The 21,629-nt window shown below is 43.0% G+C and overlaps 1 protein-coding gene across 4 annotated transcripts in view; it reads left to right on the top strand.

The window, feature by feature from the left end:
• The first annotated feature begins 469 nt into the window (after positions 1–469).
• Positions 470–21,629, top strand: part of PLEKHB2 (pleckstrin homology domain containing B2) — a 49,250-nt gene continuing 28,090 nt past the window's right edge. For 2 of the 4 annotated variants that reach the window (XM_086372193.1, XM_086372177.1), the window contains exons 1-5: positions 3,838–4,842; positions 5,812–5,964; positions 16,142–16,186; positions 17,840–17,992; positions 19,309–19,411. In XM_086372193.1, the coding sequence (XP_086228319.1) occupies positions 16,150–16,186; positions 17,840–17,992; positions 19,309–19,411 (293 nt within the window). In that variant the 5' untranslated portion in view covers positions 3,838–4,842; positions 5,812–5,964; positions 16,142–16,149. Of the gene's footprint in view, positions 577–3,837; positions 4,843–5,811; positions 5,965–16,141; positions 16,187–17,839; positions 17,993–19,308; positions 19,412–21,629 lie in introns of those variants that run through there. The other 2 variants (XM_086372186.1, XM_086372166.1) reach the window with 1 other exon arrangement.

The raw sequence follows: 21,629 nt of genomic DNA, 5'->3' as shown, positions 1-21,629 counted from the left end.
GTGATTCAATAGAATTCTTCTATAAGGAAGAATTAGCTCCCTTCCCAAATAATATATTTATTTATTTACAGCAGAATAGACTCTGGTATACTTACTTTATATTCTAAATTATAACTGTGCCAGGTTTGGGCACTGGGAGCTCTTGCAGGTTGAGTCCTTTGTCCCTTGACACACCTACACGTATTTTTGAGCATTCCTGACTTACGGCGCTGTGGGATGCTGCAGGCTCAGTCGTACTTTCCCTGCCCCAGTTCTAGAGTCACCGGTATCTCTCAAGAGCCCTGCCCAGCTCCTTTTGCGAGAAAGTGGTATTTACAAGCAATGTCAGGGGAGTCTACTGTTCCTTTTCAGTTAAAACTTAAGCCTGACCCTGCCCACGCCGCCCCCATTAATCAGGCTTCTTTGGGCCCCGCCGCACCCCCGCCCTGCCTTGACCCCTGCGCATGCGCGCCGGGGAGGCGTGACGTCTGACGGCGGCCGGGACGCCAGCGTGAGGCCGCCGGTGCAGAGTATCCCGGCAGTGTCCTTTCGCTTCGGACCTGTTTCTGTGCACGGTGGTGGCCGGAGGCTTTCCAGGTGAATATTCGTGTCCGACTTCTGTGACCCAGACCTCCTCAGGCCGGGCCCATCCACCCTGCACCCATCCGAGGAGACCCCAGGCCTGCGCCCTCCGTTCCCCACCCCGGCGGCGGTCCCCCCGGAGCCTCCTTTGGAGAGGCCCATCCGCCCCAGCCCCGCCCGCGCCCTTCCCCTCCCATTCCTTTCTCCTCCGTGTCCCCTTCCTTTCTCCTCCGTGTCACCCTGCTTCTCTGCTTCCCTCCTTCCCCCGGGTCCTCCCAAGCTTGTCCGAGAGCCGCCGCCTTCGCCTCTTCCAATCGGACCCCCCTTCCAGACCGCCGCGCTCCACCCCTCCGATCCTCTGCTGTAGCCGTCCGCCTGGGTCTTCTCCAGAGGAAACCCCCCTCCCTTCGTCCCTTTTTTCTCTCCTGGAGCCTCCCTTGGAGCTGCGCGGCCGCGCCCCATCCGAGCTGAACCCCCAGCGGCCCCTTCCCTCCCTCTCTAGAGCTTCCCCTGGAGCCGCCCGGCCAGCTGGAGAGCTCCTGCTGCTGCCCCGCTTCCTGCAGGTGCCCCCCGCCGGCCCGCTGCCCATCTGCAGTGTGGGCGCAGAACTCCGGCCCTGCTGTCCCGCCGGCCTAGGGGATTTGGACTCTTTGGTTCTCCTCCCACCCGGAGGTCATCCTCCTTAAGAAGGAATCTGGAATGGCATTGAAGCTTTGCGCTCCCGTGTGGGGCCCTTCTCCGCTTGTTTTCATCTACTCTCGGTTTTGCAGTGTCTTAAGTTTTACGTGCTCCTAATTGTATTATGTCTTTTTTTTGACAGTTGATTGTCTCACCTGCTAATTACATTAGGAACCTCAAAGCTCAGGGGTTTTCATTTCGCGTCAGAGTAGTGTTTTTTGTTCTTTTAACTCAAAAGTAGAGTAACTTACACAGGAACGTGTTTATAAATGACCGAATAGTAAAATTCCAGGTTTCCAGGGTGAGCGGGGGAAAGGAATGAGGTGAGACGGTCACAGTATCAAAAAAATCTAGGGGGACATGGTTAATTTTAAACCATGTTGGAATTGACTCTTGAGAAGCTTTCGTTTTTTTAAATGTCTTTTCTGAATTGAACCGGGTAGAGCCACTGCCAGAGGGAGCAGCGCTTTTGTCTAAAGGAAAGGAAGTTCCTGGGTCTTGATGGACTTTGAGGAGACCAGTTCCTCAAAAGTGCAGGAAGTGACTTGTCTCAGTCACGAGGGGAGAGGGAATTAGGGCCCGAGCTAATTACGTGTTAACTACTTGTTTGTTTACGACCCTTAATGTTTGTCTGACAAATAATGACCGAAGTACAATAGATGTGTTTATGTGCATATGCAGCAAGACTGCTCCTGCAGCTGGTTCTCTTGTGCTCAGCACGTCCCCTGGGCCCAGGAAGTTCTTAACCCTGAGCTGGGTTGGACTGGTCTGATGGTTATTGATAGAAGGTGGTTGTTGGGGAGAGAGCTGGGCAGGTGCTTGTCTGGTCTTCCCTGTGATTAGTGTTTACTCTTGTGTGGTAGTGATGACTCAACTAATGCCCCGGCCCTTCCCCCCACTGCCCCTCAAATCTCTTGAGAGCAGGAATCAAACATATGTTGCAGGATTATCCTGGCAGGTGAGAGTGTCTGGCGCAATATAGGTGGTCAGTAAATGCTTACTGAAGGAGATTGCAGAAAAGAACTCAGAACCTAACGCCGTTTCTTTACTAGCATGTTTTTAATGGTGTTAGCATATTCTGTAAGTAAATAACCTGATAATCTCAGGCACGGAATTTGTGAAATGTATACGTAAGTGGTGTAGAAAGAACAGATACCTTCTTGAGGTAGTCATATTACTTCTTGGGAAAATAGAGGTTTTTCTTGATTCACTCTAGAAGGTTTGCTGTACTTACCAGGATGCTACCCTACATTAATATTTGGGTTCTTTCTCCTGTCCTCTTTTTTGTTTCTTACTGGATGTCTAAAGAAATTAAAGAATTACTTTATTAATGTCAGTAACTACCAAAAACTGCTGAGTAAAATAAACTATTAAAAATGTTACAAAAGGACTTCCCTAGTGGTCCAGTGGCTAAGACTCTGCCCTCCCAGGGTTGGGGTTCAATCCCTGGTCAAAGAACTAGATCCACATGCTGCAACTAAAGATCCTGCGTGCTGGAATAAAAATGAAGATGGAAGATCCTGCATGCCACAGCTAAGACTGGCGCAGCCAAATAAATATTCTTTAAAAAGTTACAAAAAGTGGGCTAGTTGAATCAGTCGTATTTTATTGGCTGTATATTTGCTTCTTAATTTGATCCTGAGGACAGACTATTGAACTTTCTTGCCTCTTTGTTTTAGTCTGTCTGTCCTTTGGTGAGTGCTTGTATTGGGTTTGTTATTAAAAATTGATTGGTATGTGAAATGGCCAACACCAAATATGAACTGACCTCTGAATGATAATAGATTACCCAATCCTTGTCCCTTGTGTTGTTTTGGAGTCCTTGAAGAACAGTTTTCCTTCCTTTGATAAGGCAGTAATTTTACAGCTAAAATACTAGTTCCTCTGAAAGTGAAAGTGTTAATCACTCAGTCGTGTCCAACTCTTATGGGATCCCATGGATTGTCTCCTCTGTCTGTGGGATTTTCCAGGCAAGAATACTGGAGTGGGTTGCCATTCCCTTCTCAAGGGGATCTTCCCCACCCAGGGTTTCCTACATTGCAGGCAGACTCTTTACCGTCTGAGCTGCCAGGGAAGCCCCTGCTGCTGCTGCTGCTAAGTCACTTCAGTCGTGTCTGACTCTGTGCGACCCCATAGATGGCAGCCCACCAGGCTCCGCCGTCCCTGGGATTCTCCAGGCAAGATCACTGGAGTGGGTTGCCATTTCCTTCTCCAATGCATGAAAGTGAAAAGTGAAAGTGAAGTCGCTCAGTCGTATCCAAATCTTAGCGACCCCATGGACTGCAGCCTACCAGGCTCCTCCGTCCATTGGATTTTCCAGGCAAGAGTACTGGAGTGGGTTGCCATTGCCTTCTCTGAGGGAAGCCCCTAGTAAGTAAATTACCTGATAATCTCAGGGAGTGAATTTATGAAATGTGTAGGTACAGAAACAACAGATAACACTTTTTAAAAAATTTTGCCCAGCTGTGCGACTGTGGGATATTAGTTCCCCAGCCAGGGATTGAACTGCTCTTGGCAGTGAGAGCTTGGAGTCTTAACCACTGGACTGTGAGGGAAGTCTCCAGATACCACTCTTGAGGTAGTCATATTCCTTGAAAAGGTAGACAGGTAGACCGTGCTAACTAAATGAGCCAGGTAAAGTGGGCTTTTAGTTCAGAACTGTCAGATTCCAAAGGCAATATTCTTTCCGTCTTTTAAATTGGTCCTCTTTAGGATTCAATTATTTTTAAAGTGATTTGAGTTCATATTCAAAGTAACTTGACTTGAGGAATTCCCTGGCAGTCCAGGGACCAGTTAGGGCTGGGTGCTCTCACTGCCCCAAGGTTGTGGGGAGGGCAGGGTGTGTGTTCTGGGTTTGATCTCTAGGTGGGGAACTAAGATCCCATAAGCCAAGAGGTGCAGCCCCGAAAAATGAAATGTTGAATATGATTTGTATTTTTAAAACTTTCTGTAGGTTTTATTGGTATGTGAGTAATGTGGCTATTATGCAGCTAGTTTGCTGGTATTCTGTCCTGTAGAACCAACGACACCCAACTCCAGTACTCTTGCCTGGAAAGTCCCATGGACGGAGGAGCCTGGTAGGCTGCAGTCCATGGGGTCATGAAGAGTCGGACATGACTGAGCGACTTCACAGTCACTTTTCATTTTCCTGCATTGGAGAAGAAAATGGCAACCCACTCCAGTGTTCTTGCCTGGAGAATCCCAGGGACGGCGGAGTCTGGTGGGCTGCCGTCTATGGGGTCGCACAGAGTCGGACACGACTGAAGTGACTTAGCAGCAGCAGCAGCAGCAGAACCAACGAGTTTTAGTTTATGCATTAGATCCTACTCCAGGGTATAAATAATAGCTTCCCTGGTGGCTCAGAAGGTAAAGAATCTGCCTGCTGTGCAGGAGACCTGGATTTGAGCCCTGGGTGGGGAAGATCGCCTGGAGAAGAGAATGGTAACCCCCTCCAGTATTCTTTCCTGGAGAATCCCATGGACAGAGGAGCCTGGCAGGCTACAGTCTGTGAAGTCACAAAGAGTCGGACACGATTGAGTGATTAAACGCTTGTGTGCGTGTGCACACATACACAAACACACACGGAAAGTGAAATTCAGCAAGGTATGTCAGAAAGCTATTACTGTTTCTTCAGAGACTAATTTAGTTAGGTATTCTGGGAAGGGTTTTTTGGTTTATGTTTTTTTTTCCCCTTCCTTTTACTATGTGTTCAAATTTTGACAGCCAGGGGCATCTTAATAAGTCTTCTAAGCCATTTGAGAAGCAGCCTTATGTGCTTCTGTCTTCTAGAATGTTTTCGGCAAATTTTAGGTGGATGGTGGGGAAATAATAGCAAAAATAGTAGAAATAATTGCTGTGGGAGCAGCTACCATTTGTTGGTTTTAGTAACTGTCACGCACTATGCAAGCACAAGCTATTTTACCCAGTTTTCCAAATATCTTATCCAAGTAGATATTAGTATTCTCACAGAAACTAAGGCTTGGAAAAGCTAAGTAACTTGCCCAAGGTGATTTGTAAGTGATTGAGCCAGGATTTAAAAGCAGTTCTTATGACTTCAAAGCCTGTACTCTGAAGCATTAGGTTCTATGAATTTTTAAAAGCATATTATCAGAATCATACTTTATGATTTTTGATTCCTAAAAACATAACAAGTTTCTCTCTCCATTTTGAAAACAAAGAACTATTAGAAGGAAGGTTCAGGTAAATGGTGTTCTTTTAGGAATTTTTAAAAAATATATTTAAGAATAATTAAAATTATTGCCTACATGTTCACATTTATCAAAATAATGTATATACATAAATTGAAAATCCAAATAGCACTTTAAACCTAAAAAGGGAGTCAAAAACCCACTCCCTTTCTATCAACTAGAGACAACTAGTTTTTTTAGCTGCCTTTTTTTATATTTGAGATACAATAACATTGCTATTGATTTGGATGTAATCTTTGACTTCCTGCCATGGAAGACTTTTGCCTCCTGTAAACACACTTATTGAGTTTACCAGAGTCTCTTAGATAATGTCAGTTTCTGTCCCTTTCCACTGTCCTCCAATCTGGACTGGTTTCTTTTCTAGGCCTGTGGCACAGTTATCTTCCTGTGACCTTCCTTCACCTTCATCCTGGGCATTTTCTTTCCCTTTGTTCATTATTGGCTCCCTAGTTCCTTTCTCATTATGGTGGAATACATTCTTCACTAGCTTCTGGAAACAGAGTCCGGTGCGTGGAAGGTAAATCTTAAGTCTTTGAGCATGTGTGTAAATGTCCTTATTTTATCTATTTGATTAATAATTTGGTATGGAATTCTGGCTTGAAAATAATTTTCTCTCAGCATTTTGAAGATACTAATTCATTGCCTTCCAGCTTCCAATATTGTTGATAAAAATGCCCTTATGCTTTGTTTATCCTTTATGTGACTCTGCCGCGCCTACCCCCCCCCCCTCCCCCCCGGAGGTTTTAAGTTCTATTTTTTGTCTGTAGAGTCTGCAATTTCAATTAAACCTTACTGAGGATCTTTTAAAATTCATCTTGCTGGACACTCAGTGAAGCTTTTGTGTCTAGAAATGCATTGTCATCTTCTGGAAAATGTTGTATAGTGTTTTTTCTACTTTTTTCTGGGGTTCATTTATGAAACTGTCCTGTAAGCAGAATGCTTTATATCCAGGGTTATCCTTTATTTATTTTTCATTTCTTGGCCTTCCCCCCCCACCCCCCCTTCAGAGAGAGTTCTTCCATCATGATCTTTTATGCTCTTGTATTTTAGATTTGATTAATCATTTTAAACTGAGAGCTCTGAGTGTTTCTATTTTAGAACATTTTGTTTTTTTGCTACAATATTGTGTGTCATTTCTCTGATAACAGTATTAGGTTGGTGCAAATGTAGTTGTGGTTTCAGACGATGAATTTTAAATCATTATAACTAGGCTCAAATACATCTTTATTAATCAAAATAGAAACCATTGCAATCAGCACATTTTTGTCAATGAAAAATAAGTTTGTTCATTCCTGTGGCATAAAAATCCATGCTTCAGGATTCGATGAACTCTTGGAAAGCATTTTCTGCCTTCTCCTGGTTGTGGAAGCATTTTCCCTGCAAAAAACTGTTGAGATGCATGAAGAATGATGGTTGGCAAGAGGTCGGGTGAATATGGCATAAGGGGCAAAACTTTGTAGCCCAATTCCTTCAATTTTTGAAGCATTGGTTGTGTGACATGCAGTTGGGTGTTGTCATGAAGAGTTGGGCCCTTTCTGTTGACCACTGTGGGACAGTTCAGTGCACCTCACCGATTTGCTTAGTATACTTCTCAGATGTAATGGTTTCGCCAGAATTCAGATAGCTGTAGTGGATCATACTGGCAGCAGATTGCCAAACAGTGACCATGACGTTTTTTTGGTGTAAGTTTGGCTTTGGGTGTGCTTTGAAACTGCTTCTCGGTCCACCAACTGAGCTGGTCTTCACCAGTTGTATAAAATCCACTTTTTGTCACATGTCACAATCAGGTTGTGAAATTGTTGTTGCTGTGTACAGTAAGAGAAGACAAACACTTCAAATCAACTTTTTTTTTGATTTGCGGTCAGCTTATGAGGCACGCACTTATCGAGCTTTTTTACCTTTCCATTTTGCTTCAAATGCCTAATGACCATAGAGTGGTTGATGTTGAGTTCTTTGGCTACTTATTTTGTAGTTTTAAGAGGATCAGCTTCAGTAATGGCTCGCAGTTGGTCATTATCAACTTCTCATGGCTAGCCACTGCATTCCTCATCTTCAAGACTCTCATCTCTTTTGCAAAGTTTCTTGAACCAGTATTGCACTGTATATTCATTAGCAGTTCCTGGGCCAGATGGGTTGTTGATGTTTTGAGTTGTCTCCACAGTTTTTATGACCTATTTTGAACTCGAGAAAGAAAAATAGCTCAAATTTGCTTTTTGTCTAACATCATTTCCATGGTCTAAAATAAATATAAAATAAACAGCAAGTAATGGTGATTGCAGCCATGAAATTAAAAGATACTTACTCCTTGGAAGGAAAGTTATGACCAACCTAGATAGCATATTCAGAAGCAGAGACATTACTTTGCCAACAAAGGTCCGTCTAGTCAAGGCTATGGTTTTTCCAGTAGTCATGTATGGATGTGAGAGTTGGACTGTGAAGAAGGCTGAGCACTGAAGAATTGATGCTTTTGAACTGTGGTGCTGGAGAAGACTCTTGAGAGTCCCTTGGACTGAAAGGAGATCCAACCAGTCCATCCTAAAGGAGATCAGTCCTGGGTGTTCTTTGGAAGGAATGTTGCTAAAGCTGAAACTCCAGTACTTTGGCCACCTCATGTGAAGAGTTGACTCATTGGAAAAGACTCTGATGCTGGGAGGGATTGGGGGCAGGAGGAGAAGGGGACGACAGAGGATGAGATGGCTGGATGGTATCACCAACTCGATGGACGTGAGTCTGAGTAAACTCTGGGAGTTGGTAATGGACAGGGAGGCCTGGCGTGCTGCGATTGATGGGGTCGCAAAGAGTCGGACACAACTGAGCGACTGAACTGAATAAGTCATTAGCCAAAAAACATAAATTGAGAAATGCACATTAAGATGATGTATAACATAACCATTTTATTTAAGAATGTATTTCAATATCAAATGGCAAAGTTCAACAGTGAAAAACTGCAGTTACTTTTTCAAAAACCTAATAACTTTCTTAAAAGTTTTCCTTTGCTCCCTGCAGTTGTTTCTAATTCTTGTGAAGTTTCAGGTTTTTTTTTTTTTTTTTATCTTACATTTTTTAGTCTCTTATCTCGAGGCTTTCTCAGATGCCTGAACATATGTGCTGTGCTCAGACTCTCAGTCAGATCCTACTCTCTGTAGCCGTATTGATGGTAGCCCACCAGGCACCTCTGTTCAAAAGATTCTCCTGGCAAGAATACTGGAGTAGGGTGCCACTCCAGGGGATATTCCTACTCCAGAGTGTCTTTCCAACCCAGGGATCAAACCTGTGTCTCTGATATCTCCTGCGTTGGCAGGCGGATTCTTTACCACTGGCACTACCTAAGAAGCCTGAACATACATGCTGTTTCTACTTAAGATGTTAAAAATACTGACTGGAAGTTTGTATGTTTGTTTAAAGTTTACTACTTGGTGAGCTTTCTTCTAGGGTTTTAGGCAGAGATCAGTTGTTTTATAGAAAAAAAAAAATTTATCAGTATTAATGAGCCTTGGGCTGTGGCCTTTGCCCACACCTGAAGAGTCTGGGAGTTAAGTAAAGGAAGAGAAGAAGAAGTTCAGGATGTTCACTTACTCTGTTACTCCTCTAAGTGTGGCATCTCACTTCCACTCTGAGCTATCCCTGATGTCACCAAGAGTAGATAAATCCTCTGTGTTTCAGCCTTTCCAGAAGGGAAATCCTCAGGATTGGGGAGGAATAGTAGCCTGGATGTGTCAGAGGGCTTAGTGACTCTTCTTAAAGACTTTCAGTAAATTCTGATAATCTCCCCCACCTTTAGAATTATCTCATACTTCTAAACCCTGAATCTTCACAGTGTTCTGTGACTAGGGTTGGCTTGCTATGTTTTGATTGTTAGCACATGAAAAGCAGAGAAAGCTAAATTTTATATTTATTAGTTACTACTTGTTCATTTACTTTAGACCCTTCACAATGTTCTTAGCAACTCATCTGCTTTTGTTTCTGTTGCCATTCTGTTGCCTTTGTGGATTTATGCAACTAAAATTGACTTCCTGAGAAAGCAGATTAGGTGTTTAATTTGTCATTAATGTTGAAAATAGCAAAGCAGTCACCAGGAGGGGTGATCTTTACATTATTAATAGATCGTTTGTCTTGGATTCTCATTTTAATGTCACTGTTGGGTTTTCTCTCTTTGAGAGTAATTCTCATGTGAATTGTTTAGTGCCAAGAAATGTGGATTTCTAGAAATATGTAATATTTCTAAATACTGTAGATGAAAAAATGGGAAGATGGATATTTAAAGTCTGCCTTTTTTTCTTTTTCCCTTCTGAGCACTGAGTTATCCTATCCTAGGTAACCTCAAGGCAGGGCAGGCTAGCAGAATCCAGGACCAGGAATTGGTCTAGGCTGATGATAAACCTGTTTTGGGCAGTGGCATGTGAATGCTCTACAAGGCTGAGGGCAAGTAGGCTGAGTGATGGGCAGTATCCCTCCTCCTCCGCTCTGTGATCAGGGCTCAGGATATACTGGAGGAGCTTGGCAGGGGACAGACTGTAGATAAAAAGATGTAGCTGTGGTCCAGCATTGGTAAGGTGGGTCATTTAGGAGCAGAAGAGGCAGCTGCTCTTGTTTATGTACTTGTTCCCCTTGTGGTCTCTTTTTTGTGGCCCATTGTTGGGGTCTGTGTTGTGTTACATCTCACTTACGGGTTGGGAGCCAGAGGCTGAGGATTCCCCTGCTAATGAGGCAATAGCTCCAGGTAGTCGTGTGATATCCAACTTGATACCTGACAGAAGAGGCTAGCAGACACAGAGGAAGCACGCCTCTTTAATGGAGATAAAGAGCTTGCTTTTTAAGTTTTTGGATGGTTTGTAGCCTGTTCCTACAATCTTCTCTGCTGCCTGTGTTTCAGTACATGTGAGTCCTTAACTCAGAACTCTAGACTTTTTGTCTTAAAAAAGAAATTCTAACATCTTAGACTGTAAATAACAAATATCTCTTACTGTTAATGCTGTAACTTTGAGTTATTTAGTAAGGGGAAGGAGTTACACAAATCAACTTGTTTGACCTGTTTTTTTTTAACCACCACCCCCTTCATTGTGAAATTGAAGTCACAGTGTATGTTTTCTCAAGCACATTCTACAGGGATGTGGCTGTATGCTTTTAATCATTTTTATACTTAGGATGCCTTTTAGCCTCAGTTGGTTCTAATGAACTGTAATTACTGTTTTCACATTGGCACTTGTGTTGTCACAGTTTGGCCATTAAATACCCTTTCTTTAGCTGGTTGACTTCTTTTCTTGAGAGCACCTTTGTTTTTTTGACAATAAGACATCTTAGGCACATCTTGAGATATCTTGTCCCTGAATTGTAACCAGCTCATTTTCAAGGAATACAGGCTTCTTTTAGAGGAGACCAGTATTAGAGATAAATATCTGGGCATGTAAGATTGTTCCATATAAGGACTAAGGGTAGACAGGATGATACCAGATAAGAAGCTACCTGAGTCTGCAGAACAATTACCCTTTTTCAAAAAGTCATGAGTTTCTGTTGCTAATTTCAGTTTAAGTTTCTCTCTACCTTGTAATAATCTACCTTTCCCTTTCTTCATTAGTTTTGAACTATTTAGCCATGCCAGAGGTACATTTATAATGCTGTCCTACCTATGTAGAAGTTTTTTTTTTTTTTTTTTCCGTTTTATTCCTGTTTTAAATCTTGCCTCAAGTGGCCTGAAATTGATTTCCAAGTTGGGTTTTCAGTTTTCTCTTGTTGACATCCCCTTGAGTCACATCTACCTGAAAAGTGAAAGAACCCCAGCCTCACGCCCAAGCAAATGCCAAAGAAAACATAGGCACGATATCTGGCAACTCAAATATTGATGCATACAGTTAGTAAATAACTGGAAAGTTCTCGATCCTTAAGGAACTCTCTTTTTAAGTCTTTATCTTCCTGGATGCTAGTGGATCCAGGATGTGAATGGTCAGTTCTGGATTAATCTGGATATTAATTTTCAGTTCAGTTCAGTCACTCAGTTGTGTCCAACTCTTTGCGACCCTGTGGACTGCAGCATGCCAGGCTTCCCTGTCCATCACCAACCCCTGGAGCTTGCTCAAACTTGGGGTGTTAATCTTACAGGCACATAAAGTTGTTGGTCTCGGATTCTTGAAGACCCGTGAATAAATGAAGCTGCTGTTAATTTCAGTGTTAGACTGAGCTGCCATTTTGGCCAGTATGAATGTCAACAAATTGACATTTTGTTGCCAAAGGAATATCAATCACTAGAGATTTTAAAAAAAATTTGCCACAGAAGTTTGGGAAACTCCTTCCTATTGCTCCACAGTTTTACACTGTTCGCTTGGTTCCACATCCACCAGCAAAGTTGTGTGGCGGCATTTCAGTCAGGTTTTATGTATGTGTTGTAAACTAGGTGGCTCCCAGTACCTACAGGCAATTTTTGGCTTAATCCCAACTGTTTTCCTTTTCACATGAAAAGGAAAATAAATGAGTTTCTGTTAATGATTGTAGGAAGTTTTAGTATAAATATCCAGAATTTGCCATGAGTGAATACCCTTCAGTTTTATGTTTTGGGGTAATAATACCACTGCAGAGATGTGATGGCATCTATAACATCCATCCCCTGTCTTTTTAACTTTTAACAAGTTTAATCTTTTTCTTCCATTAGAGTGTCAACTAACATAAAAGCTGGGCTTTTGGCTTGGTCACTGCTTTATCCTTAGTGTCTGCTGCAAGGCTGGGCACACATCAGATGTTCAAAGAATATTTGTTGAATGAAAATATAATAGTATTATTTCTCTGCCTCAAATCCTTTTGGAAGTAAATGATAGTTTTAGGGACATTACAGGCCACCCGTAACATTCTTTTGGCACCAGGGACTGTTTTCGTGGAGTAGGGGCCAGTGGGCTGTGGGTAGCAGGCTCTGCTTGTCTGCCACCCACCTCCTGCTGTGTCACGGACCACACCAGTCTGCTTCCTGGGGGTTGGGTACCCTTATTATAGGCTGCAAGTTGCAGAAAACTAGTTCAACTCGGTTTAAGTAATGACGAAACCCATCATTTTGCTTCATGGAAAACCTTGCATTAGCGGGAATTTTCCTGGTCGGGTGAGTCAGTGGCTCAGCAGTTAGCACTGCCTTCTCAACAGTCAGCTGCCTCAGGCGTGTACCCTCACCATCAGCAGCAGTAAGCAGCACGCACATCCTCTGGGAGAAAGAAGAGACTGTGCATCTAGTTCATCTGGGACTGTATGTTTTGAGTACCTAAATGTGGGAAAGATGAAAAAACATCTTTTCTTTCTTGGTGAGGACAAACAGCATGAATTGGCAAAAACTTCAGGGAGACTAAGAACATTCATTTTGAAGATGCTGAAATGTAGGATGACTCGTGAGCCGTACTTGGGCGTGGGAAACATTAAACGAGGGAGAACTCAGTTGTCCTTTTGAGGTGGCTACTTGGGCTTGTGCTCCGTTTTGCCAAACTTCCAAAACTTCTGTGTCTTAAGAGAATACCTAAAAATGCTAAAGTAGAAAACAAAAGTAGCTCATAATTTCAGCCTCCAAATAGTATCTGTTGATGTGTTCAGTCCCTGGCCTGGAAAGATCCCACGTGCCACGGGGAGCTCAAGCCTGTGTGCCACGACTACTGAGGCCATGCTCTGAGCCCACAGGCTGCAACTACGGGGCCTGTGTGCCAGGAGCGCTGCAGCAGGCACGCCCCAGAACCCATGCTCCTCGAGAGGACGGTAGCCCCTGCTCACCACACGCAGAGAAAACACTCAGGCAGCAGTGAACCCAGTGCAGCCAAGAATTAAACAGATAAATAAATGATACATTTGCAAGTTGTTTTTAAAAACTTAAATATTACAGAAAGTTGTAATAGGCCTGAGTATTCACCCTCTTTTCTGACACTCAGCATTGCCTCATTCCTCTCCTCAGAGGTGCACATTATTAACAGTTTTATGATACCTTCCAGAAGACAGTTGTGCTGGTTGATATCAGCTCTGTGTGTTCATTAGCACACACTGTTCTGCTTCAGTCCTTTTCACATCTGTATGATTATCTGCCGTGTGTGGAGGGGCCTCTGGTTGGGGATAGTGTTAGGCATATGTGGGTGAAACTGCATGTGTGTATCAAGGAGGCATATTCCTAGGAATGGTGAGGTTGCTAGGTCAGAGTGTATGAATCTTTAAAATTTGGATGGATATTGTCAAATTCTCCTCCCAGAAGATTACAGCAGTTTTCATTCCTGCCCTTATGCTTTCTCCTTTCTGGGGCCCTATAATAGGTAATGTTGTTAACTTGTGATTTGAATTTTGTTATTTGAATTGAGAGAGAAATGGAGTAGCTTATGAGTTTTTTGCCCATTCATGTTTCTTTTTCTCTGAACTGCCAAATAATTGCTGTTTCTGTTGTAAGTCGACTTTGTAAGTGAAGGAAAGTAACTCACTGCTGCCATGTATATGGTTGTAAAATGTATTTTTCTTAGTTTTTCATTGGTCTTCTTTACTGTTGGCACTCACATTTTTATTTTTATGGAGTTAAAGTTATTAGACTTTTTTTGTGTGTGTGAGTTCTGCTCTTTTTTTGTTCTGCTTTGACCTGGCCACTCCACCTGCTGACACCCATGCACGCCCAACTGTAACTGGGCTATGTAAAGTCATTAGGGCACACCCAGAGAAGGCAATGGCAACCCACTCCAGTACTCTTGCCTGGAAAATCCCCTGGACAGAGGAGCCTGGTGGGCTGCAGTCCATGGGGTCGCTAAGAGTAGGGGACGACTGAGCGACTTCACTTTCACGCATTGGAGAAGGGGCTGGCAACCCATTCCAGTGTTCTTGCCTGAAGAATTAACCCACTCCAGTGTTCTTGCCTGGAGAATCCCAGGGACAGAAGAGCCTAGTGGGCCGCCGTCTATGGGGTCGCACAGAGTTGGACACGACTGAAGTGACTTAGCAGCAGCGGCAGCAGGGCACACCCAGGGTAGGGCTTAGGCAGCTGGACCCCAGAGCCCCATGATTCCAGGCATGTTAGGAGAAGTCACAAGTCCTTGACAGAGCTGAATCTTTGAGTTCTGGGGCTGTTTTATGTCTATTAAACCTAAGTGGAGTTAGACTTAGTAAGGTGGGCAGGATTGTGTTTTTCAGTCGCCAAGTTCTGTCTGACTCTTTGCGACCCCATGGACTGCAGCATTCCAGGCCTCTCTGTCTCTCACCATCTTCTGGAATTTGCCCAAGTTCCTGTCCATTGAATCGGTGATGCCATCCCACTACCTCAGGCTCTGTTGCCCTCTTCTTCTGCCTTCAATCTTTCCCAGCTTCAGGGTCTTTTCCAGTGAGTTGGCTGTTTGCATCAGGTGGCCAAAGTATTGGAGTTTCAGCATCAGTCTTACTTTTAAAAAGATGGGCAGGGTGCTGAGGCTAAAAACTAGAATGTATGTGTAGGGGTTTGTATTGGCCCCGTTAACAAGGTATTAGGTAAATTCCAGATGGCCAGTGAGATAAAATGACTTTGGTCCTTTACCCAGCTGAAAGGAGTAAAGACAGAGAGACCAAAGGACTGTGATTTTGTGATATGATAAGAAACATGAACTTCTAAAACGCTGGCATTTTCTGAGAGACTAGAGATATTAGGAGTTTGTTTTGTTTTTTTTTTTTAATTCATAATAAATCCCTTCCAACCATACCTGAGTTTATACTAATGAGATGACTCTTGGTGTGGGATGCACCTAAGTGACTTCAGGATGGGGCTGGTTGCCAGAGGAACCAAGCTTGTGATGAGAAGGTTAGAACTTTCAGCCCCAGTCCTGGACCTCCAGAGATGGCAGAGAGACTGCCGCTTAATCACCAGTGTCCAGTGATGTAATCATGGCTACCTAATGGAATCTCCTTACTGCTGCTGCTGCTGCTGCTGCTAGTCGCTTTAGTCGTGTCTGACTCTCTGCTACCCCACAGATGGCAGCCCAGCAGGCTCCCCCGTCCCTGGGATTCTTCAGGCAAAAACACTGGAGTGGGTTGCCACCCCCTTCTCCGATGCATGAAAGTGAAAAGTGAAAGGGAAGTTGCTCAGTCGTGTCTGACTCTTAGCGACCCCATGGACTGCAGCCTACCAGGCTCCTCTGTCCATGGGATTTTCCAGGCAAGAGTACTGGAGTCGGGTGCCAGGAATCTCCTTAGGAACCCATAAATGATGGAGTTTGAATGGTCACATGGAGATGCTGGGAAGTGGTGCCAGGAGAGGCAATGGAAGCTCTGCTCGCACACTTTGCGCTCTTCGTCTCATCCATTTGGCTGTTCCTGAGTTGAATCCTTTTATAATAAAGAGAAAATTGTAAAGTGTTTTCCTGAGTTCTGTGAACCATAGCAGATTATTGAATCTCAGGAGGGAGTCAGTATATATTTATATGAATTTGTATGTATAAGTAAATCAGTTTATATGTATCAGTCTCCCAATTTATACATCAGAAATACAATAGGCCTAGGACTTTTCTCTAAAGTGGGAGCACTCTTTAAGCTGTGAGGTCTGATGCTAACTCCACATAGTTAGTGTTGGAATCCACCTGAATCAGTAGGCATCCAGTTGGTGTCCTGAGAATTGGAGAATTGGTTACTGGTATGGAAAAACCACACATATTTGGTGTCAGAAGTGAGTAAAAACAGCTCATATGGATCATTCTGTTTTCTGAATATGATTTTGAACCTGCCTATTTTTTTTTCTGTAGGTGAGAAAATGGCATTTGTGAAGAGTGGATGGTTGCTGCGACAGAGTAAGTATAGTTCATGAGTAAGCCCCTTGGTCTGGGTTTAGAGTTGCCTTAGGACTTATCTTTTATTTCTGTGGCTCATACTGCTGACATATATAAACAAAGAACAAAGTCTTATTAATGCTGTTGCTCTGGATTTCCTCTTGCAGATTTTTAGATTTCTGTGAACTGTTTTTCTGCACACATGAAGCTTCTTGCTTGCTGCCTTGACAGAAACCAGGGGATAGTAGTCCCTGCTGGTTTTTCTTACTAGCATTCTCTATTATTAATGGCTGACCTGAGGTTCTTAAGTCTACCCAAACTGAGCTGGTATATTACTATGAAGGTACTGCTTACTTTGTAGGAAATAGCTATCTCATCCTAGGAATTGAACGGTGATGAGATTCTGAAATACTGGTCTTCAATTATAGATTAAGATTTGCTCTGAGGGAGTGCGTTTATCTAAAACCAAATCTTTTTCGTCTCCTAAAGGACTCTGGAGAAGAGACTCAGTTCTTTCCTTGAGAGATTGAGTTCATTTTCTTGGGCTTGTCTCTGTGGGCCTGACAGTCTGGTTTAGGATTCTGAATTTGGGGCTTTTGATGGCAGGTGTGGTGCTTGGCTGGCACTCCTCAGCCTCGTGATCACACCTGTCTGTATTTGGGTGGCTCTCTTCAGTAGTTTTTGCACAGCTCAGGCGCTGCCAATCAAATAGATACTGGATGCCAATTGTTTATCAGTGTGGGCAAATGCTGTGGTTGCCCCTCTCAGCAAGGTGGGTGCTTGATAGTGGTAAGAGAAATTCAGAAGGCTGCTGTGATGAGTATTCTTTTGGTACCTGCAGTGGACATGGGAGATACGGAGAGGCACATGCAATGGAATTTGTGCACATTGGCCTAGAATTGGGATCTATAGGAACAAAAGATGTAGCTGTTAGGTATAGATATGGTGCAGGGATGACTTTTAGTTTTCCTTTTTCGTTGGCAAGGAAATTAGAGTTTTGTGAAGTTAAATGCCTAGTTCAAGATTACAAATGAAAGGATGCATTCTCTCAAACTGATAGACTGTGATGGATGTATGCTGGATGGGAGCCAGGCCTTGGGAGTGAATGTGTCCAGTATCTGAGCCTGCCTCTGCATAGCCTCAGGCGGGGAGACTCTCCCACACTGTGGGCTGTAAGGGAAGGTGAATGTTAGAGAAAAGTACACATGAAGGCCTTTCAAGAAAAAGAGAAAGATATTTTCCAGAAGAGGAAGGTATTACTGTTATTTCTAAATAGAGAGTTTATAGTCCAACATTTTCTAATCAATCTAGCAGTTAGATACTACTCGGAAGGTTTAGATATACCACATGGAGAGTTAAATGCTAGACATGTTTCATTAGCTCAAAATTTATTCAGCTTTTTTTTCCTTTTACGTTTTGAAACTTCAGTCGGCAGGGTTCTCAGTAGGAATGACATTCTCATCTTGGTGTATGCTGCCTGCATCCCCGGTGCAGCAGGAGTGTTGGTGCAGTCCGGGTCTGCTTTCACTTCTGTTTTGACAGACTGCCCTGGGCAGGCGTATGCAGGGATCCTTTTGGGGCAAGAGGAAAGTTTCCTTTGTTTCTGTTGCCTGTGAGTCAGAGGACAAAGTCCTTGCTTTTCCACTCAAAGCCAACATTTCCACTTTTTTTCAGGTACTATTTTGAAGCGCTGGAAGAAGAATTGGTTTGACCTGTGGTCAGATGGTCACCTGATCTATTATGATGACCAGACTCGGCAGAGCGTAGAAGATAAGGTCCACATGCCAGTGGACTGCATCAACATTCGCATGGGGCATGAGTGTCGGGGTAAGTGGGTTTGCCGTGTCCAGCTTCTGTCACCTACCGTTCCCCATTCTTGGTGGGAGTGATTCCTCTTTCTTAGCCACTTTGCTTTCATTTACAGATCAAGAAGGGTTTCATGTAGGAAGAGGTAGCCAGATGAAACCAGACACCTGATTAAAACCCATATGGGTCGGCAGGTTAATTTTCTCCCATCAGTCCACATTTCTGTTCTCTTTCATGAAGAAAGTGGTTGAGAACTAAGGAATCAGAGTGCTGGGAACCCCAAGAAGGATGGAGCTACTCTGGGTAGTTTAGATTTTGTGACTCAGAAACTGGCTTATTGAGAGCAGCTCCAGTCAGTTTCTTAAAATCTGATGTCTTTCCTGGAGTTACCTCTTATATAAATTTTGAAGGAGTAGTTTTTTAATAAGCACAGACTTTTCTGTTTCTAATTAATGGCATATGTGGATTTCTCTGTTTGTTTTATTAACTCTGGAGTACAGAGTCGGCTGTAGTAACCATTGGTGTTATAACATCCTGCACATATAAGTTCTTGAAACAAGTTTCTATGGACTAGTTGTTGAAATTCTTACTTGAACCAGGCTCAGATATTATAGGTCTTATACTTCTTGGTACACAGATATACTTTATTTCTTTTTATGAGTTTTTTTGTTTGTTTTAAAAAAATATTTATTTTGGTTGTGTCGAGTCTTAGCTGCCGCACGTGGGATCTTTGTTGCCGGGTATTTTGTTGCAGCATGCAAACTTCTCTCTAGTTGTGGTGTATGAGCTATAGAGTGTGTGGGCTTAGCAGTTGTGGCGTACAATCTCTGGTTGTGCCACACGGGCTTTTGCTCGGGCTTAGTTGCCCCGTGGCATGTGGGATCTTAGTTCCCTAACCAGGAATCAAACCCCCATTCCCTGCCTTGGAAGACAGATTCTTAACCATGGACCACCAGAGAAGTCCCAGAGATACTTTGAACATCTGATTTTCACTTCTAAAGCAGCGATGTAGTTCGATGCTTCCTGTGAATAAAAGAAGTAAGTATTCTAGTAACTGATGCTTTGCCACACTTTTCATTGTGCTTAGTGTTCTGATGTCTGGGCTGTTCTGTGTGTCACCATATGTGGATGCCCTCTTAAAGGGACTTACTTGTTTGTCCTGCAGGAAGTCTAATTAGTACGGGGTAATGATTCATGTGTTTGGTTCTATAGGGCAGAATAAAGGTGTTTTATAATTACAGTGTTCTGAAGTACTGGTCCTTTGCTTATCTGAGCTATTAAGAAGAAATCCTTGGGGGAAAAAAAGTGGTATTAATATTTCTGTATATTTTTTATAGATATTCAACCACCAGATGGGAAGCCAAAAGACTGTATGCTGCAGATTGTTTGCCGAGATGGAAAAACCATCAGTCTTTGTGCAGAAAGCACAGATGATTGTTTGTAAGTTTTTTCTGATGTGTTTAACTTAACAAGTACTTTCTGTTTTAATTCCCAGTTGCAGGAAGGAAAAAGCATGGGAGTTAAGTTTTCCTTTAGACAGCAGAAAAGTGACTTAGAGGTGTGTGAAAGGAATGTTAACAGTGTCTTAGTCCATATCTGATGCCCTGATGCTGGTTTCTGCCTCTGCAGAGCTGCTCATGCAGTGTCCTGATACAGTGACTGTGGCAGGAAGTATGAGATACAGTCGCTTTGCATTCTTTCCTCATTACTACATGTGTACTGGACGATGGGCATGGCTAAGTGGGTTCTGAAACCTTTTGATTTTTTTGGCTGTGCTGCCTGGCTTGTGGGATATCAGTTCCCTAACCAGTAATCAGACCTGGGCCCACAGCAGTGAGAATGCAGAATCCTAACCTGTAGACTAGCAAGGAATTACCATTAAATCTTGTTATTTTAATGTAAATATCTTTTTAAATAGCAGTGACATCTGTATTATATAGCCTTTTCCCTCTTTTGATGGTTCTCACTCCCATTTGCTATCTCTGAAGAAAGAGTATAGAAATATAAGAAGGAAAGCCCAACTTTATTAATTCTCATCCCATAACATCCCATACATAGGATTAATGTAGGACGAGAATCTTGAAAACTCTGAATTTTTTTTTTTCCTGTCCACACTCTACCACTACCATAGGTTAACTCTGGACATTTTGAGAATTCATTAACAGAGATTATAATAATATTCCTGTATATTAAAATATTCATATGTATATGACATTTTTATAAAATCCAGGTGGCCAGTTTGTTAGAGTACCTGACCCTGCATTTTATATATATGCTTATCCTCAATATAGGCATGCTAAAGTTTAGGGTTTATTTTAAATGCCAGATGTAGTTTCTTTTTTGCATTCTTATTTATATTAGTGAATCATAAATGTCACTTTCTGGAAGAAGTGTAGCTTTCATACAGACAAATGGAGACATAAACTCATCAAGCCAGTTAGCTACTGTTTTATAAATTGGATCTCTGTGTATTTTTACTAGTCAGTAATTTAAGCTTGTGTACATTGAACACTTCCTTTGAACTGGGCTCTGTGCTGACTGCTTCATATATATTGTTTAATCCTCACTTTATAACATGGGTTGTTGTTGTTCAGTCGCTCAGTTGTGTCTGACTCTGTGACCCCATGGACGGCAGCACACCAGGCCTTCATTGTCACCCAGAGTTTGCTCAGACTCATGTCCATTGAGTCGATGATGCCATCCAGCCATCTCATCTGTCATCCCCTTTTACTCCTGCCGTGTCTTTCCCAGCATCAGAGTCTGTTCCAAGGAGTCACCTCTTTGCATCAGGTGGACAAAGTATTGGAGCTTCAGCATCGGTCCTTCCGATGAATATTCCATGATATTGATTTCCTTTAGGATTAACTGGTTTGATCTCCCTGGTGTCTAAGACACTCAAGATTCTTCTCCAGCACCACAGTTTGAAGCAACAATTCTTTGGTGCTCAGCCTTCTTTATGGTCCAACTCTCATGTCTGTACATGAGTACTGAAAAAACCATACCTTTGACTAGATGGACCTTTGTTGACAAAGTGAGGTCTGTATTTTTTAGTACGCTGTCTAGATTTGTCATAGCTTTCCTTCCAAAGACCAAGCATCTTTTAATTTCATGGCTGCAGTCACTATCTGCAGTGATTTTGGAGCCCAAGAAAATGAAATCTGATACTGTTTTACTTTTTCCCATTTATTTGCCATGAAGTAATGGGACTTACTCCTTGGAAGCAAAGTTATGACCAACCTAGATAGCATATTCAAAAGCAGAGACATTACTTTGCCAACAAAGGTCCTTCTAGTCAAAGTGAAAGTGAAGTCGCTCTGTCATGTCTGACTCTTTGTGACTCCATGGACTGTAGCCTACCATGCTCCTCAGTCCATGGTATTCTCCAGGCAAGAGTACTGGAGTGGGTTGCCATTTCCTTCTCTACCTTCTAGTCAAGGCTATGGTTTTTCCAGTGGTCATGTATGGATGTGAGAGTTGGACTGGAAAGAAGGCTGAGTGCCCGAAGAATTGATGCTTTTGAACTGTGGTGTTGGAGAAGACTCTTGAGAGTCCCCTGGACTGCAAGGAGATCCAACCAGTCCATCCTAAAGATCAGTCCTGGGTGTTCATTGGAAGGACTGATGCTAAAGCCGAAACTCCAATACTTTGGCCACCTCAT

Source organism: Bos grunniens, chromosome 2 (assembly GCF_055505025.1).
Source record: "Bos grunniens cultivar Pamir isolate PY7600 chromosome 2, Bosgru_T2T1.0, whole genome shotgun sequence".
NCBI lineage: Eukaryota > Metazoa > Chordata > Mammalia > Artiodactyla > Bovidae > Bos > Bos grunniens.
The sequence above is the reverse complement of the archived record's forward strand: the minus strand, read 5'-3'. Positions and strand labels throughout refer to the sequence as shown.